Source organism: Daktulosphaira vitifoliae, unplaced genomic scaffold, assembly GCF_025091365.1.
Source record: "Daktulosphaira vitifoliae isolate Bord-2020 unplaced genomic scaffold, ASM2509136v1 Scaffold_2, whole genome shotgun sequence".
NCBI lineage: Eukaryota > Metazoa > Arthropoda > Insecta > Hemiptera > Phylloxeridae > Daktulosphaira > Daktulosphaira vitifoliae.
Window position 1 is genome coordinate 36,794,417 of NW_026099573.1, and position 20,728 is coordinate 36,815,144.

The 20,728-nt window shown below is 23.4% G+C and overlaps 1 protein-coding gene across 2 annotated transcripts; it reads right to left on the bottom strand.

The window, feature by feature from the left end:
- Positions 1-5,068: 5,068 nt before the first annotated feature.
- LOC126898753 (abhydrolase domain-containing protein 2) lies at positions 5,069-11,532 on the bottom strand. Of its 2 annotated transcripts, none has more exons than XM_050673068.1 (8): positions 10,938-11,532; positions 10,582-10,748; positions 8,375-8,550; positions 8,115-8,282; positions 6,732-6,918; positions 6,182-6,376; positions 5,844-5,998; positions 5,069-5,758 (listed from the first exon to the last, which is right to left on the bottom strand). In XM_050673068.1, exons 1-8 carry the CDS (start codon positions 11,037-11,039, stop codon positions 5,580-5,582), a joined length of 1,329 nt encoding a protein of 442 aa, XP_050529025.1. In that variant the 5' UTR covers positions 11,040-11,532; the 3' UTR covers positions 5,069-5,579. The 2 variants fall into 2 exon arrangements, with proteins under 2 accessions (XP_050529025.1, XP_050529026.1); XM_050673069.1 differs by having other exon boundaries at positions 5,070-5,758; positions 10,582-10,869; positions 10,938-11,057.
- Between the last annotated feature and the right edge of the window lie 9,196 nt (positions 11,533-20,728).

The window sequence follows — 20,728 nt, forward strand, 5'->3', positions numbered from 1 at the left end:
TCCGGTGAAAGCTGAGAAGTGTCGACAGACACGAAAAAAAACACATCAGAATAAAATTAATGTTTTCTCAGCTTCGCATATCAGCTAACAGTTATTAACTTCTCAAAAAAATTTATTATCACATTATTCTACTTTATCTAACGAAATTATTTTTCAAAGTAATTCAACTGTTTTGAGTATCTCGTACAAATGTACTGCAAAGGTATTTTAAAATATTCTAATATTACTATAGAGGTTAAAAAAGAAAAATATATTTTTTATGTCAAGATAGTATATTAATTACATTCAACACTACAATATTTTGGAAATGTTTTGAATAATATTTCTATTTAAAAGTTATTGAGCATAATTATTATGAAACACATTAAAAATTCAAATCTGAGTGATTAAACTTTATTACTTGGTCATTATTTAGATAAATTTAATGGGATTATATTCTAAAATAATTAAACATTTGAAACGGACTTAATAAGAAGAAAGCTATTTATGCACACCTAATAGTGGATAATAATAATACGTTTTATTATTATTATTTTATATTTTGACATACAAATACAATTATAAAAGCTCCATGGTATTGAGGTAACATGATGATTTTTAACATAAATATTTTTCAACTCCTCCTAATTACATAATAATTTATCTACCACTGCCTTCTGTTTAAAATAATTAATAAAAATATTTAAGGCTAACAGTTTAGTTTTTTATTGTAAAACCACAATTTATGTCAAATTCCTATTAAGGATTCTTAGTAAAGTATTAAAATAGAAAAATCTAATTAAATTTCAATGAAAAACTAATAAGAAAAAGTTAAAATCATAAAAAAAATCTTACATTATATCTTAATATGCAATTAACGTGTATCAGGGGCGGATCCAGAATTTATTCCAGGGGGGGCGTCATAAGATACATTTTTTCTTTTAAGAACTCATTTATTATTTTGTGTTTATTACATTACATGTTTTTATTACATGATTATTGCATTTCTATTTTTAAAAATTCGTTTAATGTTTGCTGCATAATATTTTTTTTAATTACTATATTATATGTTTTTTGATGACTTTGAGGACATAGGTATATAAAAATAAACTCGTTAATCAAAATTAATTGCATATGAAGAACTTTATTTGAAATTAAAAGCTATTTATCAAATAAAAACAAAATATACATTTCTTACAATATTATAACTTAACACCTAAGTTTGTAACAAATACTATTAAAATAATTAAAGAATAAAATCTAATTTTCTTTTTTTGTCATTAGCAAATCTATCAATGATATTTTTGATATTATTATGAATATTAATTTTTGTGAATATACAACAAAGCAAGACCTGTTAATCTATCTTCACTAATTTTGGACCTTAACCATGTTTTAAGCAATCGTTAAAATTAAAAATAAAAAACCCAGCACAGGGGGGTCGTGGCACAGTGGTGACGTGGCATAGGTGGATCAAGTATAATGATATCTGACAGTGATTAAAATCACTATAAAAAATAAACGCTTCCACGCAAATCTTTAAATAGTGTTTCATTTTAAAAAATTGGTGGATTATTCTAAAAGCTACATTATTGTAGTTCGTTAGTCTAGTTCGTTATTAATATCCTGATTCAGATAAAGTATATCGAATGAAAGAGGGATTATTAAAAAATATTATTTCTCATAAAAAAATTATGTTGATCCATACACTTTTCAATAAGTTATAGCATTATAAAGTTAAAAATAAAATCGAGAATTTTCACACAATAATAGCATTTGGTAGCCAATTTCACCCTGAAGACAAAATAAAGTACGAAATTTTTTTTTGCCATAATAAAGTATATTGCATTAGCTTTAATTTAATATATATAGAAAAGTGTCAGACCTTCCGGAACACTTTCAAAAGTTAAGTTGAAAAAATTAATTTTTTGTAAAAAAGTTGTCATTTTAAATCCCTCCCTGTGGTCAGGTAAAAAGTCAGATTTACAAAAAAAAATATACCAAATGATAGGTAATGACATCATGCATCTATAAAAAAAAGAATTATATTGATATGTTTATTTTTTAAAAAGTTACGGCAGTTTTTAGTAAAAAAAATAGAAAAAATTAGCCATTTTTAAATTTGTAATTATTTCGGAGGTTTCCCCCATTTACGGGGGAACTAGGGAATTTTTTTCAATTTTTGAGGGTAATGTCTTCGACTAGATACGATTTGTGATCTTTTGACGTATTATTGAAAGAAATCGGTTCGGTGAGAGCTGAAAAAAAGTGGTAACAGACAGAAAAAAAAAACACATCATAGTAAAACTAATACCTTCTCAGCTTCGCATCTAAGCTAAAATATATGTAGCGTGTTCTATAAATAACACGATTGCTTCAATATAGAGTTATAATATAGTATGTCAGTACATACTATATTATTAAATAGAGTTTTTACAAAAACTTTGTTATAATAAAAAACAAATTATTTTCGGTTTGAAAATTAAAAACCCAGCACAGGGGGGTTGCGGCACAGTGGTGACGTGGAATAGTTGGATCAAGTATAATGATATCTGACAGTGATTAAAATCACTATCAAAAAAAAACGCTTCGATGCAAATCTTTAGATAGTGTTTAATTTTAAAAAATTGGTGGATTATTCCAAAAGCTTCATAAACTACTAGTTCCTTATTAATATCCTGATTAAGATAAAGTATGTCAAATGAAAAAGGGATTATTAAAAAATACTACTTCTCATAAAAAAAATTGTACTGATCCATACATTTTTCAAAAAGTTATAGCATAATAAAGTTAAAAATGTAAAATACAAAATCGAAAATTTTCACACAAAAATAGCATTTGGTAGCCATTTTCACCCTGAAGATAAAATAAAGTCCGAAATTTTTTTTTTTCACGATAAAGTATATTACATTAGCTTTAATTTATGATATATATAAAAGTGTCAGACCTTCCGGAACATTTTCAAAAGTTAAGTTGAAAAAGTTGTCATTTTAATTCCTCCCTTGTGGGCAGGTTAAGGGTTAAATTTATGAAAAAAATATACCAAATAAAAGGTAATGATATTATGCATCTATATAAAAAAGAATTATATTGATATGTTTATTTTTGAAAAAGTTATGGCAGTTTTAAGAAAAAAAATTGAAAAAATTTCGAAAATTAGCGATTTTTAAATTTGTAATTTTTTTGGAGGTTTCCCCCATTTACGGGGAACGAGGGAATTTTTTTCAATTTTTGAGGGTAATGTCTTCGACTAGATACAATTTGTGATCTTTTGACGTATCATTGAAAGAAATTGGTTCGGTGAGAGCTGAGAAAAAGTGGTAACAGACACAAAAAAAAAAAAAACACATCTTAGTAAAACCAATACCTTCTCAGCTTCGCATCGAAGCTAAAAAATTGTATTGACTTCTCGTAAAAAAATGAACGTTTAGTTAAGTACTTATTTATTACAATCATTATTAATTACTACATTAAATCTACAAACATGTATCAATTGAGTGACATAAAAATTAGGGCAGTGAATTTTAGGCTTTTTTTAATTTTGAGTTACCTTTCCTCACTATGAACATTTTGATACAGTCAATAATTAATATGCAATGAATTCTTTTTAGTAACAAGAATGGTGCATTTGATTTTTATATGAATCAAATATAATATTATTAGTTTATATTTATAGATTGTATAAATAAAATTATTCATAAGCTGAATCTGTCAAACCAAGTCATATAAAAAGACTTGAAGTAATTAATATTTTGAAATACATTAATATCAACATTTATAAACTAAATAAGACTTAATTAAGTTTAAACAAATAAGAGCTTCAAAAAAGAAAACTTTTATTGCACAATAATTTTATTTTAAATTGGCAATTACAAAAGCTGTATTATAATAATGAATTTATTTTAAAAAATTATCTTTAAATAAAAACAGGATTTTTTTTAACATTTTATTTTTTTACAAAATAATAATTATTTAAACAATACACACAAATAATATTTGTCTTGTATTGTACAAAAATATTTAAAGACTACTGCATTATGATTGTAATAATTTAACAGAGTTGACTTGACATACACTTTAACTCAGTGCTTGGTTAATGTTAAAAAACAAAAAGCATTTTAAATATATCTTAAGATGCAAAATAACAACAATAAATAAATATATGGTGTTAATAAAATGTTGTAATACCACAAGATAGTAACATAATATTATTATAAAAAATTAAAGTTATAATTTTAAACAATACTAAAATTATAAAATGTTTATATCAATAAATAATAATATATAAAAGCATGCATTACATTATTTCTAAATTTGAATGCAATACAATTTTGTATTATATCTTTATACACATATATAATATCAATTAATATCAGTAAATAGCATAATCATAAATCACATTTATGACACCTAATTAATTTAAGATTTATGATTCTGCATATGTAATAAGTAATTACTAGTAATATTAAAAATCTAGGAAAACTCAAAATTTATAAGTAAAATAATAAAAAATATAGTAGCCAAAAGCATTAAATAAAATTATAATATTAAGTTAATATTAAAACTACATCATACTTGTTACAATCTAAATTAATAAGAGTGGAAATTTCAAATATAAATATTTTGAAATTAACATATAAATTAAAATAATCACCAAAACAATAAAATGTGATGAATCATCCATAGGAACATAGTTTAAATTTTGAGTGTACTGGAATGCTTTTAATAATTTAAATAAAATTCAAAATAAATAAATAAATTTTCTATTTAAAGTAAAAAATTATACAAATAAAATGGATGGATTAAAAATAATTTTTATAATTATAAAAATGATAAAATAAAGTATATACATATATATAGTTTTAAAAAAGCAGTCACAGTAGTAATTATTCTGTATAAAATTTAAAACCCTATATAAAAATCTTGTATCATAAACAATTTGAAAATGTACAAAAAATATAAATAAATTAATATGAAAAATTTCTGATAAAAAAAAAAAGTATATATGTATATTTAAAAGTAATTTTTTTTAATTATATTTTTATCCAGTACACCGATTATATTTCAAAAATATTTGTTTAAGCTCTAATGGTTTAAATACTTATATAATCAATAAAATTGACTTAATTAGGTAAAAATTTTTAATGCTTTTATATTAATATTAAACAAAATAATAATTATTTTTGAAATTCTCAAAAATAAAGTATAATATATGAATATTAAATGTTAGGATGTTATATGTTCTCCATTAAAATAAAAGTAATGATACCGTAAAAACATAATATGAATGTATCAAAAATAAAGTGAATTTAATCTGGTACTTAATTTTAACATAACAAAGGAACTGATATTATAAAATTCATACTTTTTCAAAGTAGCTCTAGTCAAATTTATACATTGATTTAAAAGAAATTATACTTAAATAAATAATATAATTAAATCATTATAGAAATTGTTTGAAAATGAACTTTCAAAACAAAATGATCTAAAGATTCTTAAAGTAGTGAAAGAACTATTTTACTAAAGTGAAGAATGTATTATCAGACAATTAGTGTTTTGTGTCTCTTTAATGGTATTTTTTTATAAGAAAAAATAAATTATTAATAAATAGTTGAAGCCTTTTTCAAGTCATCAGTGTGATATTCTTTAAGAGCTGGGATAATGGAAACCAGAGTTCTGTCTAACCATGCTATAGGGTTAGGATACAGAAACCCTCCTTCAAAGAATCCAAGATGTCCTCCATGAGCTAACTCCATGTACAAAAAATTATCTTTAGATTCTAAAATATTTAAAAATATTATTTCATATGATTTTTTCAAATTTGGAAATAGTATACTAAAAATAAATTACAACATGAAACATACTTGCATAATTTTGAACTGGAATTAATAAATCTTCTGGTACTAAAGGATCATCTTTAGTGTTGATGAATACCATTGGAGTGGTAACATTATTTATATAGTACATACAACTAGACCATTCATAAAATTCATGAAGGTTTTTGAAATTATTTACTTTTCTGTAAAATAAAAAAAGATAATAATTTTTTTTCACAGGAAAAAGCTTTAATGGAAATAAAAATAAATCATGTGTTATTTTAATGATAATTTTACTTATTTCGCTGTTATTTATTTTTGCTTTATTCATATAAAATTAATTACTCTTTTGTATAAAATGTACCTTCTATAATTTAATAATTTACCTTGTATAAGCATCATCCAGTTCAGGAAGAGTAGCTGCTGAAATAATATCCTTTTCATTTAAGGAAAATCGTTCTTTTATATCATCTGACAAAAGTTTATGCCTATGTTTTAAAATTAAGGCTTTTGTAGCTTCTGTTAAGGCATACAAGTAAAGTCTTCTGAAGTTTTGCCAATGTAGAAGAACTCCAGTAGCTCTGGAAAAAGAAATCATATGAGAATATTAAAAAAAATTTTATATTATAGTGCTATTTAAAAAAAGTTAATTAATAATTAATTAATTGTACAGGGTTTTGAACTAAACCTAGTGCTGACACTACTATAAACAAAAAAGGTCCAAATCATGTATTATAAAAAACTCAAAATAAAATATTCATAAATATCCAATATAAATATACAATATAATTCAAAATGATGTTTGCAGCAGGAATTATTTCAAATCATTAGTCAAAAAAACAAATTTAAGTTCGACAAAGTATATGAATGGAACTTTATAGTTATTTTATTTTGTTTTTGAATTGTATAAATGGATACAAAAAAAAATAAAATTACTTCAATGCATCATAAGGTTGACATATTGAAACTCCAGCTACTATACAATCTGGTCTTTTTGTATAAGTTTCTCCAAGATATTTAGTGACTAAATTTCCTCCCATACTATATCCAATAATAATTATTTTTGTTTTAGGATAAAGTTCAGATAAATTACACAACATAACATGTAAATCTTCAGTATGTCCTGAAAATAACAAAAAAAAAAAAAAAAAAATTAGCTGTCACATTTTTTTATAATGGTTTTTAAGTAATTTATACATTTAAATACTAGAAAAAACAAAATTAAAATTAAAATAAAATAACATAACAATTATCCTTTCAGCCTTAGGTCAAAGGTAAAATTTTATAATAACATTAAATATAAAAATGTACTATGAAAATTAAATATTAAGCTTATGTTTTGTATGCATTATTAAGATAATTTAAGTCTAATATTTTGGAATCTACCAATAATAAAGAATAATTAATTGCAATGAAAACCTATTATAAATGAGTTTCCAAATTACTTAATTTTATGTCCTTCATTGAAAGAGATGATAGCATTTATTATTTTACTTATTGATATTTTTTAGCATTTAAGCAATATTCAAAATTATTTTTGATAAAATTTCATAATTTCAAAAATATGTTAAAATAAATAAGAAGACAAAAATAATAATTGGTTTTTGATTGAATATGATATATTGAAACATTTTTTATTTACAATTTTTGAATATCGTCAAAATATCTACCTGTTATAAACTAAAAAGAAAAATATTCTAACTTTTTGTATTCTTTAAGTAATTGGTCATTAAAGAATAAAAAATGCCATATTTCCATTCAAAATTTTTAAAGTTTCGTTGAAGCAATTTTTATACTTTATATATATTCAAAATGCACAGAGTTAATATTTTTTAAAGACTTATAATATATCTAATTGCTGGTTAGTTTCATAATTGTAAGCTAAATAAAAAAAAAAGTTATACTAAACTGAACTTAATGGTTCAAAAATTCAGTTTAACTTGATTGGAGTTATAATAATATTTTTAAAAACTTTTATTAAACAACATAAAATTATTGTAAGAAATTAAAAAATATTTTTATAATTTTATTCTGTAGTTATCGCTCAACTAATAATTAGTAAATATCTCAAAGACTATATGTGATATAAAAGATCTGAAGCTAGATTCAAAATAAGCATCAAAATTCTATAGGGTTTTCAAATAAAAATTGTCAACAATAAAAATGTTTTTGTTAATTGTCATGCTATGTAGTTATTGAATTTAATGTAACTAATTAAGTTTTAAATAAACCTTTTTTTAATTAAATTTTATAATTTACAATAAACAATTATTATTTACTAAGCAAAAATTTAAAATATAATTTAATAAAAATAAATACCATAAGTAAATATTCTAGAAGATGTCACTGGTACATTATGTAGAGCACCAACATGATTAAGCACAGCGCATCGATAACCTTGATCTTGAGTATAATTTACAAAAGTTCTAATATAATCACTTTCTGAAGAATTACAAATTCCTGGCACTATAACTACAGTCATATCATCTAAAAACATTATTATTGATAATTAAAAAAAAAAACAGAAAAATAATTCAATATGTATAGGCTAAAACTATTATAAATTTGAATCAACTAACCTAGATTTGGATCACAGATAGTTGGTTTAAATAAATCATATGTAAGGGTAGTTCCATCATCTAATAATATAAATCTTCTATCACCCTTAGGACAAGGACATCTGACTCTTCCAAACACACTATATAAGATTGTTTGGACATGTCCACTAAATCCCCATAATCTAGTAGGTACATATCTGAAAAATTATTTTTTAATATCCTTAATAAAAATTAATCTAGAAAAAAGTTTAACATTTCTAGTGAGTACTAGAAAGCACTCTACTTTAATGAGTATTTTTAATACTCCTTAAAAATAAATTTCTTAAGATTTTAATTCATATCACCCATCCCCATTAAATAAAGACAAACACCAATTATTAAAAAATGCAAAAATAATTGCAATAACAAAACCTAAGTAAAATCTTGTATAAAAGATGTCTAATATACTCCTATAATTAAAAATATTTGATAAGGATAGCAAATATGCAAAGGTGATTCTATTTTTGCATAATTTAAATTGTGCCAAAATAAAGTCAAATATTGAAATAATTTAAAATGCATGTCACTTTCATTCCTAATTTTATGTACTTTTATTTCTGGAGTTTCAGCTACTAGCGTATTATTATTCATTGATATTTAGCTCAATAAATATAAAATGTATACATAATATATATTAATATTTCACTTTTATATAATTTTAAAAAATACATATATTAATCCAAAATCTCTTTAATAAAAATATTAACTTTTTTTATGACAGCTCAAATATATTTAATTCAATTTATGTTAATCAAAGGAAAATTTATTAATTATAAATACATTCATAATAAATATCTATTTATTCTATTTCTTATATAATAAAATTTAATGATTTAACTTGATAACTAACATACATCAAATGTTTTTACCAAAATGAACATTACTTTGAACTATGAACACTTTTATTAAGTTCTAGAAATATGATGACTCACTGATAATATAATATCTTTTTTTAATCTATATTTAAATTATGACCTCATTAAAATTTAACTAGAAAAAATAACTGTTATTTAATAAAATATAAATTTTGTCTGATTAATGAAAACTAATAGGATTAAAATATAAAATAAAATTCTAGTTATTTAATAATTCAATAAAATGTGCACGTAATTATTAACCAATTATTTAATTACAAATATATTAACATTATTGTAGCAATATTATATGTGGGTTAATTAGATTTAGATTAATAACTTTAGAAATAATGTCTTCATGTTTTAAATTTTGAGAAGAATAAAATATATAGTAATAGTTATGTTTCAAAGGTTAAACAGTTTTATTTATTTCATAATTAATTTTTTTAACTACATTTAAGTATGATGTTAAATATTTTTTAAGTTTTACATCATTGATTATTTAACAATATTAAAATTCAATTTTAAGAAATATTAAATACTGATGTTATTAGTTTTGCATATTAAACTAATAATATAAATGCTATCATCCAACAATTATTTTTGTATTATACTGATTAATTCAATTTATTAGAAAATAGCAAAATAAATAATAAAAGACAAAAACTACTGTTGTAAAACAAAAAATTGTTAAGATAGAATATTAAATATCTAAATATTTTTAACTAAATACAGTAAATTCAGATGTTTTCAAAGATAACAAAAAAACATTTAAGAAATTATAAATTTATTCAAATTTAATGAAAAAATTTGATCAACTATTATTATAATTATTTCGTTTAACAACTAAAGTAATCAACACGATTATTTATTTGTTCTTTTTGTGTACATAATTAAATATCTAAAATTTAATTAAAGTGTCTATATTAATATATTTTTTTTAATTAATTTTCTCTAAATCAAATCCTGTCTACTGAATTATTATAATGCATACTAAGCATTATCTTTCATTTCATTACAAGTTACGACAAAATTTTTTAGTGTTTTAATACCATTTTTATTGTATTAAAACTACAATGACTTTTTTTTCACTTTTTTAATTCATGTTACGCTAATATTTATATATTTGAGTTCAATAATAATAATTTAACATGGATATTTTAAAAGTTAAATACTATTTAGTGTTCTAAGGGATTTTAAGGTAGTTCATAATATAGAAAAACTCAAAGTTGTAACATGAAAAGGGTTTACTGTATTATAATTATTTTTAAATATTAAAAATATTTTAGTATACAAAACTCAGATAATATTAGATAAATGAATCTTTTGACTTACGGTTCATCAAGATGTGGCGCCCACTTCAGAAGTTTATTTAAAAATAACTTATCTTTACAATGAAACACTGGTTTTTGAGGTTGACTGGAAGCATTTAACATGCGAAATATAAGTATTAAAACAACTGCAACAGCAGTTAGAACAGCAACAGACATATTTTGATTTTGCTAAAATTTTTTCTGTTCTTTTAAGTTGTTAAGTTTTATATCAATTATAATCTGTTTCTTGACATAAATTTATCAATGTAATGAAAAAGTTTGATAAATTTTATGTTAAGGAACTAAATCTCTGAAAATCAGAAATTTATATTACTATCTTACCGGTATAATATAATTAATTATAAATGAAACACTTACTTTATCAGTAATAGAATTACAGTAATAACGAAGTAGAAGTAAATTGCTTTTAAGCCGTTTTCTTGTGTTATTGGATAATGAATGATGATATATACATAACATAAAATATCAGAACATCTTTATTTGTGTCTTTATAAAACAAATATAATTTACGAACTCAAATTTGGACGTTTTTAAGATATGGCACCACACATTTGTAGTCAATCATTACTTAAATTATGTAGACGTACAAATAAATACTGGCGATATAGGCGTAGACAAACTTAAATTAAACAGTAGCTTTAAAAGAGATTTTTTTTAATTATGTATCAGAAGAATGTTATCGCTATATCATGAAAATACATTATCAGTTTATTCACAACTCAGTTTCTAGGCCACTCCGCCGATGAACTCAAGATTGTCGAATAACGTGCCAATTTGATATTAGGTGACTAATATAACAATGTTTCATTAACCACCATAAGGTCTGATATAAGCGGGCGCCGACAATTTTATCAGTAGTCCCCTCCTATTATGTCAACCTTCAGCACAACGCCCAGCATCCACTTCACCTATATCATTGTATTAGGACATCTTTAGCGTTTATGGCAAATTACCGTGACCTAAATTAACCACCATAACTACGAAAAACTGTTACGCCACCAGATGTCGACGAGATTTTTATTTAAAAAAATGTAATAATTGTTTGTTGGGAAAATGATAAAAACAAAAAATAGTAATGTAACAGTGGCACCAACCTACTTTTAATTTTAAAAAGATTAACTAAAAATATAAATTTTAAATAAGGATAAACTGTATAAAATGTAGATAGGCGATAAGAAGATCCAGATTTATTTCTAGTAATTTGTTTTAAATAATATTTGCCACAAGGAGTCAATTTTGATTATCCAATATTTATTATCTAATATTGAATAATTTTTCATACAAGTTATTCAATCACATATAAAATTAATACATATTTGGAACTTGATATCATTAGGGTGAAACGCTATATATTACAATTTTTAATTCAATATTATAAAGTTACAGTTTTATTGGTACACTCAATTAACCATTAGGTACTAGACACACACATCTACGGGTACTTTTCAATGTGTTATTTAAGAACTACTTAATAAATTATGAGTGTTCCAAAAAGTTTTGATATTTCACAAACTGTCACAAACCATTTGCTGTCTGTCATAAATGCAATATAAAATTAGGAAAGAAAAGTTCCCTAAATTACTATTTATATATAAACAAATTATACTTAATAAGATACCATTATTGTTATCTTTCTCAAACATAAAATGAAATCTAATTATAAATAACATATTTATAAGATAAAAATTTAGTTAATTTTTGTAAAAAATATTTTAAAATTTAGGTTATTCAAGTTCCAAAGACCAAAAAAAAAATAGTTGAACCACTAGTTTGAGAAATGATAGCAATCATATAATTTTGAAAAACCAGTTATATTACGCTTCAAATTTATTGTTGGTAGATATTTTTAACAAGTGTAATATTTTAATAATAATAATTATATAATGCAACATTATGTACAACTGCATAGGAGCTCACAATAAAGCTAATAGTAAATTTGTTGATTGAGTTTTGGAGAACAGATTTAATTTTAAAAATAAAAACATATAAGAAATAGGAGAATTTGACGAACGAGAAGTGGAAACAAAAAGAAAAAGTGAGGAATTCAACTTTATTCTTAAAAACATTAATTTTAAAAGAAAACTCGTTGATAAATACAAAGAATAAAACAATTAATGACATAAAGGCATAAATAGCTATTCACTCGTAATTAGCTGAATACTTAATTTTATTTAAGTCACTTAAGTTATCTGATTATTAAAACAATTCTTTATAAATAAACTTTATATAAAAGTCAACTATATTAAAATTAACTTTTAATAAAAATAAACATTATTTAAAAGTTTTCTTAAAAAAAAAAATGTACAAAGATGTGAAACGAACTTTACCGACTAAATTGAGTAAATCCTAATTTCATTATGATCAATGTATTTTGAAAAAGTTGTAGAAAAATGAAAAAAAGGGACCTATTTACAGAACTTTGAGATTTTTGATTTTAATGTCAAATAATCCAAAGCAAAAATATCGTTGGGATTTCACTTTTTAACGAAGGTATGGATGGGTAGTAAGTAAGAAAATATGACTGCGGACATGTTATGTGCATGTGCATAAATTCAAGATTACCAAATGAAAAACAGTTAATGACTAACATATTTGATAACATGAGAATAATATTCTGCTTTCAAAAATATTAAATATTTCAAAGTAAACACATACTTTTAAAGTAATTCATACTAAACAAGACATGTAAATAATAAGAATTCTCATATACTTGTTTATATTTGAGAGGACAATAAGGTTATCTAGATAACATAAATAGTTGAAAAAAATCCATTCTGGAAAAAAATTCGTTCATAAATACATGTACAAACAAGTTAATAATATAAAATCATATAATAGTCATTCATTTATAATAAACTTACTATACGCATTTATTATAATTTTTTTTGGGAAGGATTTTTAGTTGAATAATTTTTAAAAAAATTTAGTTTTTTAATATATTTAATATTTTTTATTATAATTTTTTTAATATATAGAGTAAAAATGAGTTCTTCTCTTTATCTATTTATGTCTATTTGTAATTGTGAAATTCCCTGTATCCAACCTCCAAAAGGGCTACTGGACGTTAACCTACTAAATTTGAAAAAAATATATATCTTGTGATTTAGTCGATAAACTCACTAAAATTGCTATTAGTTGTATGTGGCTGTCTTTAGTAAAATACTTTTATCAAGAAAAAAAAACAAAAAAATCGTCCTGTTTTTTATTATGACCCTTCGTATAAAAATAAAATATGATTAGTATACGAATCATTTTTTTTAATAAAGACATTGTAAAATACAGAAATTAGAATTTTGGAATAAAGACTTAAAATAGTACTACCACAATCAAATACAATATATTTAAGTTCAAGTGGGTTAAACGTTTGTTATTGATTACAGAACTTTATATGGTCACATTTGATATCTTATAATGTTCATAGTTTAATTAATTTACCTAGGTATGTTTTTATTTATGGTCCATTAGATAATTTTAGTTATTTCCGTTATGAAAACTATTAACAATATCCTTTATGATATACTTTCTCCTTGACTATATAAACAACAACAACATTACTTCAGTAATGAAGTAATGCCGAAAAAATCTTTACACCTCTTTAAAATAATTGATAATATTTTTGAAAAAATTACTTTTGAACTAACAAATACTTTTAAAGAAAAATATATATATAATACTTACAAGTAATACTCTTGTTATGGTCCATCATATTGTTCAACCACAAAATAAGCCTTTTTATTTAACTGTAAAACAGTTCCTTAACCGTTCTGAATTTACTGCTACGCATTTATCTTGTTTATATTGTTGACGCTACCAAAATGTCTGAATTAAATTGTATTTATTAAACTGATATTCAATTTAAATGTTATTTTATTGAACATAAAATAATTTTGCTTCATCTCAACATTATGCCATTCTGTATCTCAAGATTGTTCTTATTTTAATTATTTTTTTTTAATAAAATATTATTTTATACGTATAATATAATATAATTTTGCTATGTCTGTTATTTTTTTTTAAATAATAATTTTATCTTTAAATCCATTTAAATTAATAAATTGGCATTATTAATAAATTACATTTTTTTTGTTTATAATCAATATGAAACAAGTAAATTTTGAAGAATATATATACAATTATTAGCAGCCTTTTCTGTTTTTAGTAAAACATCTCTACAAGTTTTAAACATTACATTGGTAATGTGTTCGTAAACGTTATTTTTGTAATGTGAATGAAACATGTTTGATTTTTGTAGATAAGTTACAAAGAGATGTTCAATTTATGTTTTATTAGTGTTAGCATTACTGAAAAAATGTGGTCCCAGGGATGTTTTTCTTACTCTTATGGAACGTAATTTGTAATGTTGTATGTGTCAACTAAACAGCCCAGAAACGTTTGAGGTACAAATTATTGCACGGAGGGTTATTTATTGAATTTGAACGTAAAAATTAATTTAAAGTTGTATTATGATTTTGTTTTAAATTTATAAAACTAATTTTTTTAACAATAACAATAATATTATAATTTTTAAATCCTGTTATTACGAATTGAGTACAATTTTTTTCCTTATTTTGTTGCTGAAACGTTATGATTTCATAAACACATTAAAATGGCCAGAATGTTGGACCAATACTTTTGTCTTTATAAAATTCAATGCAGTGTTTTTGACCAGTTACAAACAATTTAAATAACTTCTCCAGCTTATCTAAATTATCCTTAGCCATTTTAACCGTTAGTTGGTTTTTTCCCAATTGTTCCACCTGTTTTTTCATGATTGACTCTAAACTGTCATAATTGATTTTCAACGATTTTTTAAAGGGTCTTGCAATCTTGTCAGTCTTCAACTGCTCCAGCTGTAAATCAAACACGGCGTACCTGTCAAACAATATAGTATACGCTTCATATCTCTAAAATAATTTATTATAACTAACAACTAATATATCATAACTATTCAGGAGAGGATCTTTAAAAATAATTTTAAACAGTAACATTCAAAGAGCATTTTTTTCGTATCTGAGGAAAAACTGATATAAATGGATTATATAAATTATAGATTTCGTATTGTTATTTAATTATTGATTATGAATTTTTAATTTTATAAAACAAATTTCGAAGGAAAACGGGTTGTTCATCAGAAAAATATGATACAACATGTAAATATTGTATTATGACCTTAATGATGAGTTTATTTAAGGTAAGTTTTATTTCATGATTTTAAGAAACTGCGACCAAATTTTAGCTTTTCTTTATTTAATTAAAATTTTTGTTTTTTAATATAATTTATTATTTTTAGAGAATCTTTTATGTTTGGTCAAATGGTAATTTTAAAACATTTGTTTTGTATATTTGTATATTGAGTTTCATACAGAATAAAAAAAATGTAATTGAGCATCCGTAGATGAGAATTTTAAAAATTAAAAACAAAAGTATTGAAATGTGTTAAACAGTATAAATTAGAAAGACTGATGGTATTTTATCAGTTTTAAGGAAATATTTAAAGAGTATTTTGAGTTTTTCAGTACATATTTGTATAATTTTTACTACGTTAAAAAATATAATAATCTGTTTCAAGGGCATATTTAGAAATCAATAATGGTGGTTATCATTCATTTTTTCATTCATTAATGAATAATACACTAATTTAATAAAGATTTATTTTATACCATCTAAAAAAATTGTTTTGAACGTAAAATATAATTAGTTTTAAGTTTTTAATGATTGTTTTCATCGATTCATTACACACATTTTTATATATTAAAATTTAAATTATTAAAACATTTTATAATTTAAAAATATTTTTATTCTTTATTTTGTGTTTTTTATAATTGTTATTAATATAAAAATAAATGTATAATCAATTAATAATCTCAAATAATTTTAATGATATAATATACAAGGTGTTCAAAAATAGGATGATTACATAGACTATTGCAGAATCCCATTTAAATATTTTTAATAAATTGACGATCAAAAAAGAAAAGTTTAATTTTTTTTTCATCATAGGTTAACTTTTTTTTCCCAAGTTTTCTTCGAATATTTGATAATTATCTTAAAATAAAATATCAAATAAATCATAACTCATAATATAAGAACAATTTTTTTTCGATTGATAGTATGTAGACAAAATTTTTGTAGTTTTTGCTCTTTAATATTAAGAATTGCCTCTTAAGATTTTTCAAACTTAAACAGACTTATAGTGTAATTAGTTTGACAAGATCAAAAGCGTGGCCAGTCGGAAGGATAGGGGTTAAGACTAATAATGAAAGCAATAACATTTTAAATATACTATGTATCTTTACACAAGAAGTAAAAAAAATATTTTTGCTTCTTTTAGAGTAATAGTATATACATTTTTTTATGTAATATACTCTATAAATTCTTGGGATCACTTTTAAATAAGATACTTCACAAAGTGTCTGAATATCTCTTTTTTATAATAGTACAGTATAAAAACCTATTAGAGTATAGGTTAATGAGATTTTTTTGAAAAATTTGTTTATGAGTTATTAAAATCAAAATTAAAATAGAAATAAATTTCTTTGGGACTAAAAGACTTTGAAGTTTATAAATTCTTTTACTAAGAAAATAAATCAACCTGTTTCATTATAGTTAACCGAAATTGTTGCATTGCAAACTTTAATTGGTCTTCATTATGGTTAATAGCTACCGAAGTTGATCTAGGTCGGGCACCTTTGCATCCACCATTATGGTTTTTACATTTGTTTTTTGGTATGAAGTCCTCAAAACATTGACAAGGTTTTTTTGATGCACACCCACATGAATCTTTTTCGTCTTTACATGGAAACTTTGAATATAGTGTATGACATTTACAACTTCCAAAATTACCTTCTGGGCAATTGCACTTTCGTATCGATATGAGATTATTGTTGTGCTGGTTAAAATCCCGCAAGGCAGGCCTATTTGATACACTATGTGACCGCCTATGTGGCCCTCTGCTCCTCAGGTTTTGCATCTACTTTTGTATAATTCAGAATAAGTTAACGGAAAATTTTATGTATCATTTAGTGTGAACAAAAGTTATTGTTTTATCCATTGCACACGGTGGTTATGACGACACATTTTGAATATAAGAATATGTTGTCATAACTATTGTTATCATTAAAGATTAAAAGTTGCTATATTCAATTGAAAAAGGTATTTTTCATCTAAATACAACAGTATTTCCAAAATACTCATTTGAGTTGAGTTAAGTATTTAAAAATATACTCTTGCAAATTATATAAAAACCTAACAATAATTTATTACAAACAAGATGAATATTTTTGTAAAAAGTTGTTTATTAAAATTGTATGTATACACTTTCATACCACTGAATATCAATTTCTTTAAATACGACCGTATTATGGATGCTGTTACCAAAGTATACGAAGTACTGAATTTGGTGTTCTGTATGAGCCAATTAAAAAAAAAAGAACATATAATAAAAGCGTCGGCTTAGATCAACATGCTATCCGACAATTGCTAGAGACCCTTGGATATTTTAGCTTCGATGCGAAGCTGAGAAGGTATTGGTTTTACTAAGATGTGTTTTTTTTTTTTTGTGTCTGTTACCACTTTTTCTCAGCTCTCACCCAACCGATTTCTTTCAATGATACGTCAAAAGATCACAAATTGTATCTAGTCGAAGGCATAATCCTCAAAAATTGAAAAAAATTCCCTCGTTCCCCGTAAATGGGGGAAACCTCCAAAAAAATTACAAATTTAAAAATCGCTAATTTTCGAAATTTTTTCAATTTTTTTTACTTAAAACTGCCGTAACTTTTTAAAAAATAAACATATCAATATAATTCTTTTTTATATAGATGTGTAATATCAATACCTTTCGTTTGGTATATTTTTTTCATTAATTTAACTCTTAACCTGCCCACAAGGGGGGATTTAAAATGACAACTTTTTCAAAAAAAATTAACTTTTCCAACTTAACTTTTGAAAATGTTCCGGAAGGCCTGACACTTTTATATATATCTTAAATTAAAGCTAATGTAATGTTCTTTATTATGCAAAAAAAAAAATTTCGGACTTTATTTTATCTTCACGGTGAAAATGGCTACCAAATGCTATTTTTGTGTGAAAATTTTCGATTTTGTATTTTACATTTTTAACTTTATTATGCTATAACTTTTTGAAAAATGTATGGATCAATACAATTTTTTCATGAGAAGTAGTATATATATACATCTTTCATTTGACATACTGTTTTTTTAAATCTAACCATTTCCCTATATACGAGGGGGGTTCAAATCTAAAAAATGTATGTAAAAAGTAGAACTTTTTCAACTTAAATTTTGAAAGTGTTCCGGAAGGTCTGACACTTTTATATATATCTTAAATTAAAGCTAATTAATATACTTTATTATGGTAAAAAAAATGTCGGACTTTATTTTATCTTCATGGTGAAAACAGACATCAAAGTTTATAAAAAAAATACGATTTTTGTAAAAAAATTCTTTTTTATATTTTTAACTTTATAATGCTATAACTTTTTGAAAGATGTATGGATCAATATAATTTTTTTTTTATAGTATAATGTCTTTACCTATCATTTGGTATATATTTTTTTTATATCTGACCCTTTACCTGCCCACAAGGGGGGATTTAAAATGACTACTTTTTCACAAAAAATTTACTTGTTTACTAATTTACTTTATTATGCGAAAAAAAAATTTCGGACTTTATTTTATCTTCACGGTGAAAATGGCTACCGAATGCTATTATTGTGTGAAAATTCTCGATTTTATTTTTTACATTTTTAACTTTATAATGCTATGACATATTGAAAAGTGTATGGATCAATACAATTTTTTTATGAGAAATATTATTTTTTAATAATCTCTTTTTCATTCGATATACTTTATCTTAATCAGGATATTAATAAGGAACTAGCAGATCATGTGGCTTTTGGAATAATTCATCAATATTTTAAAATTAAACACTATCTAAAGATTTGCAACGAAGCGTTTTTTTTTTGATAGTGATTTTAATCACTGTCAGATATCATTATACTTGATCCATCTATGCCACGTCACCACTGTGCCGCGACACCCCTGTGCTGGGTTTTTTAATAATGAGAGCCCATATTCCATAGGCTTCTAAGTCATTTTATTACCTCTGGTGTAAAGGGATTATTTACGATTTATTTACATTTTGAAAATTGTTAGGAAGCCCTCTCTCCTCATAATAAATTCATGATAATTAAGTAATAATAGCTTTTAATTTACTAAATTACTAAAGTCAGTAGGAGTCCCGTAATTGGGCGGCCTCTTCACAAGTTATTGTTTTTATTTTTCAACATTAATTGTATATAATAATATTTTATCATAAGTAGTACTTATCGTAAATTTTATACAGATTTTTCTACAATGAAAAAAATAAGAAAAGTATCCTCTCTAAAACACATATATACAGTTTCATTATTGAGGTTTCTATTCCCCTTATCTCCAGTTAGAACCTCATGAGCCAATCTGATATTGTATAAGTGTCGTTTAATCTGAAATAATATCATATTGGTATTAACTAGTACAAATATTAATTTTGACCTGACTCTTAGGTAAAATATATAAGAGCTTTCAAGTGCGTTACGTAAAATGATTAGGAATTACTTTTTTTATTTTGTTACTTCAACTAAGCTCCCATTTTCTGACATTTGTATATTTAAACAAGCTATTATCGCTAATATAAACAATTTTAATTAAGTTTTTATTAGTAAACAATCAATTTTTTTATTGAAACGAACATATTTAGTTTTCTTCTAACTTTATTTTTCATCTAATAATTTATTTTAGCATAAAAAAATTATATTATAATAATCTATGTTGAATATAAATAAAAAAATTATGAATTTTTTTTTGTCAATTTATTGGAAAAATTATTTTAATGTTACAGTGTGCGATTGATGTTTTACTATTGCATCATTAATAAAAAAATTGATAGCTATCGTTGCCATATTATTTAAAAACATATCAATAGTAAGCCGGTAATGTGACGCGCTTGTGTAGTATTTAATTGGTATTAACGTATACATCCCAAAACCTTGAAAAACCAGTTTGGACAACTCGTATAATTACGGTAAATAATTTTTACGAATGCACTTTAATCTTTCTACTATATTTATACATTATATTTGAAAAGAG

What these genes read in the sequence shown, in the direction of transcription:
- LOC126898753 (XM_050673068.1), bottom strand. Translation starts at nt 11,039, where the DNA reads ATGTTATGTATATATCATCATTCATTATCCAATAACACAAGAAAACGG. An exon ending in GTAATTCTATTACTGATAAA is followed by an intron (nt 10,749 to 10,937) that starts GTAAGTGTTTCA and finishes AAAAAATTTTAG; the next exon opens with CAAAATCAAAATATGTCTGT. An exon ending in TATCTGTGATCCAAATCTAG is followed by an intron (nt 8,283 to 8,374) that starts GTTAGTTGATTC and finishes TAATGTTTTTAG; the next exon opens with ATGATATGACTGTAGTTATA.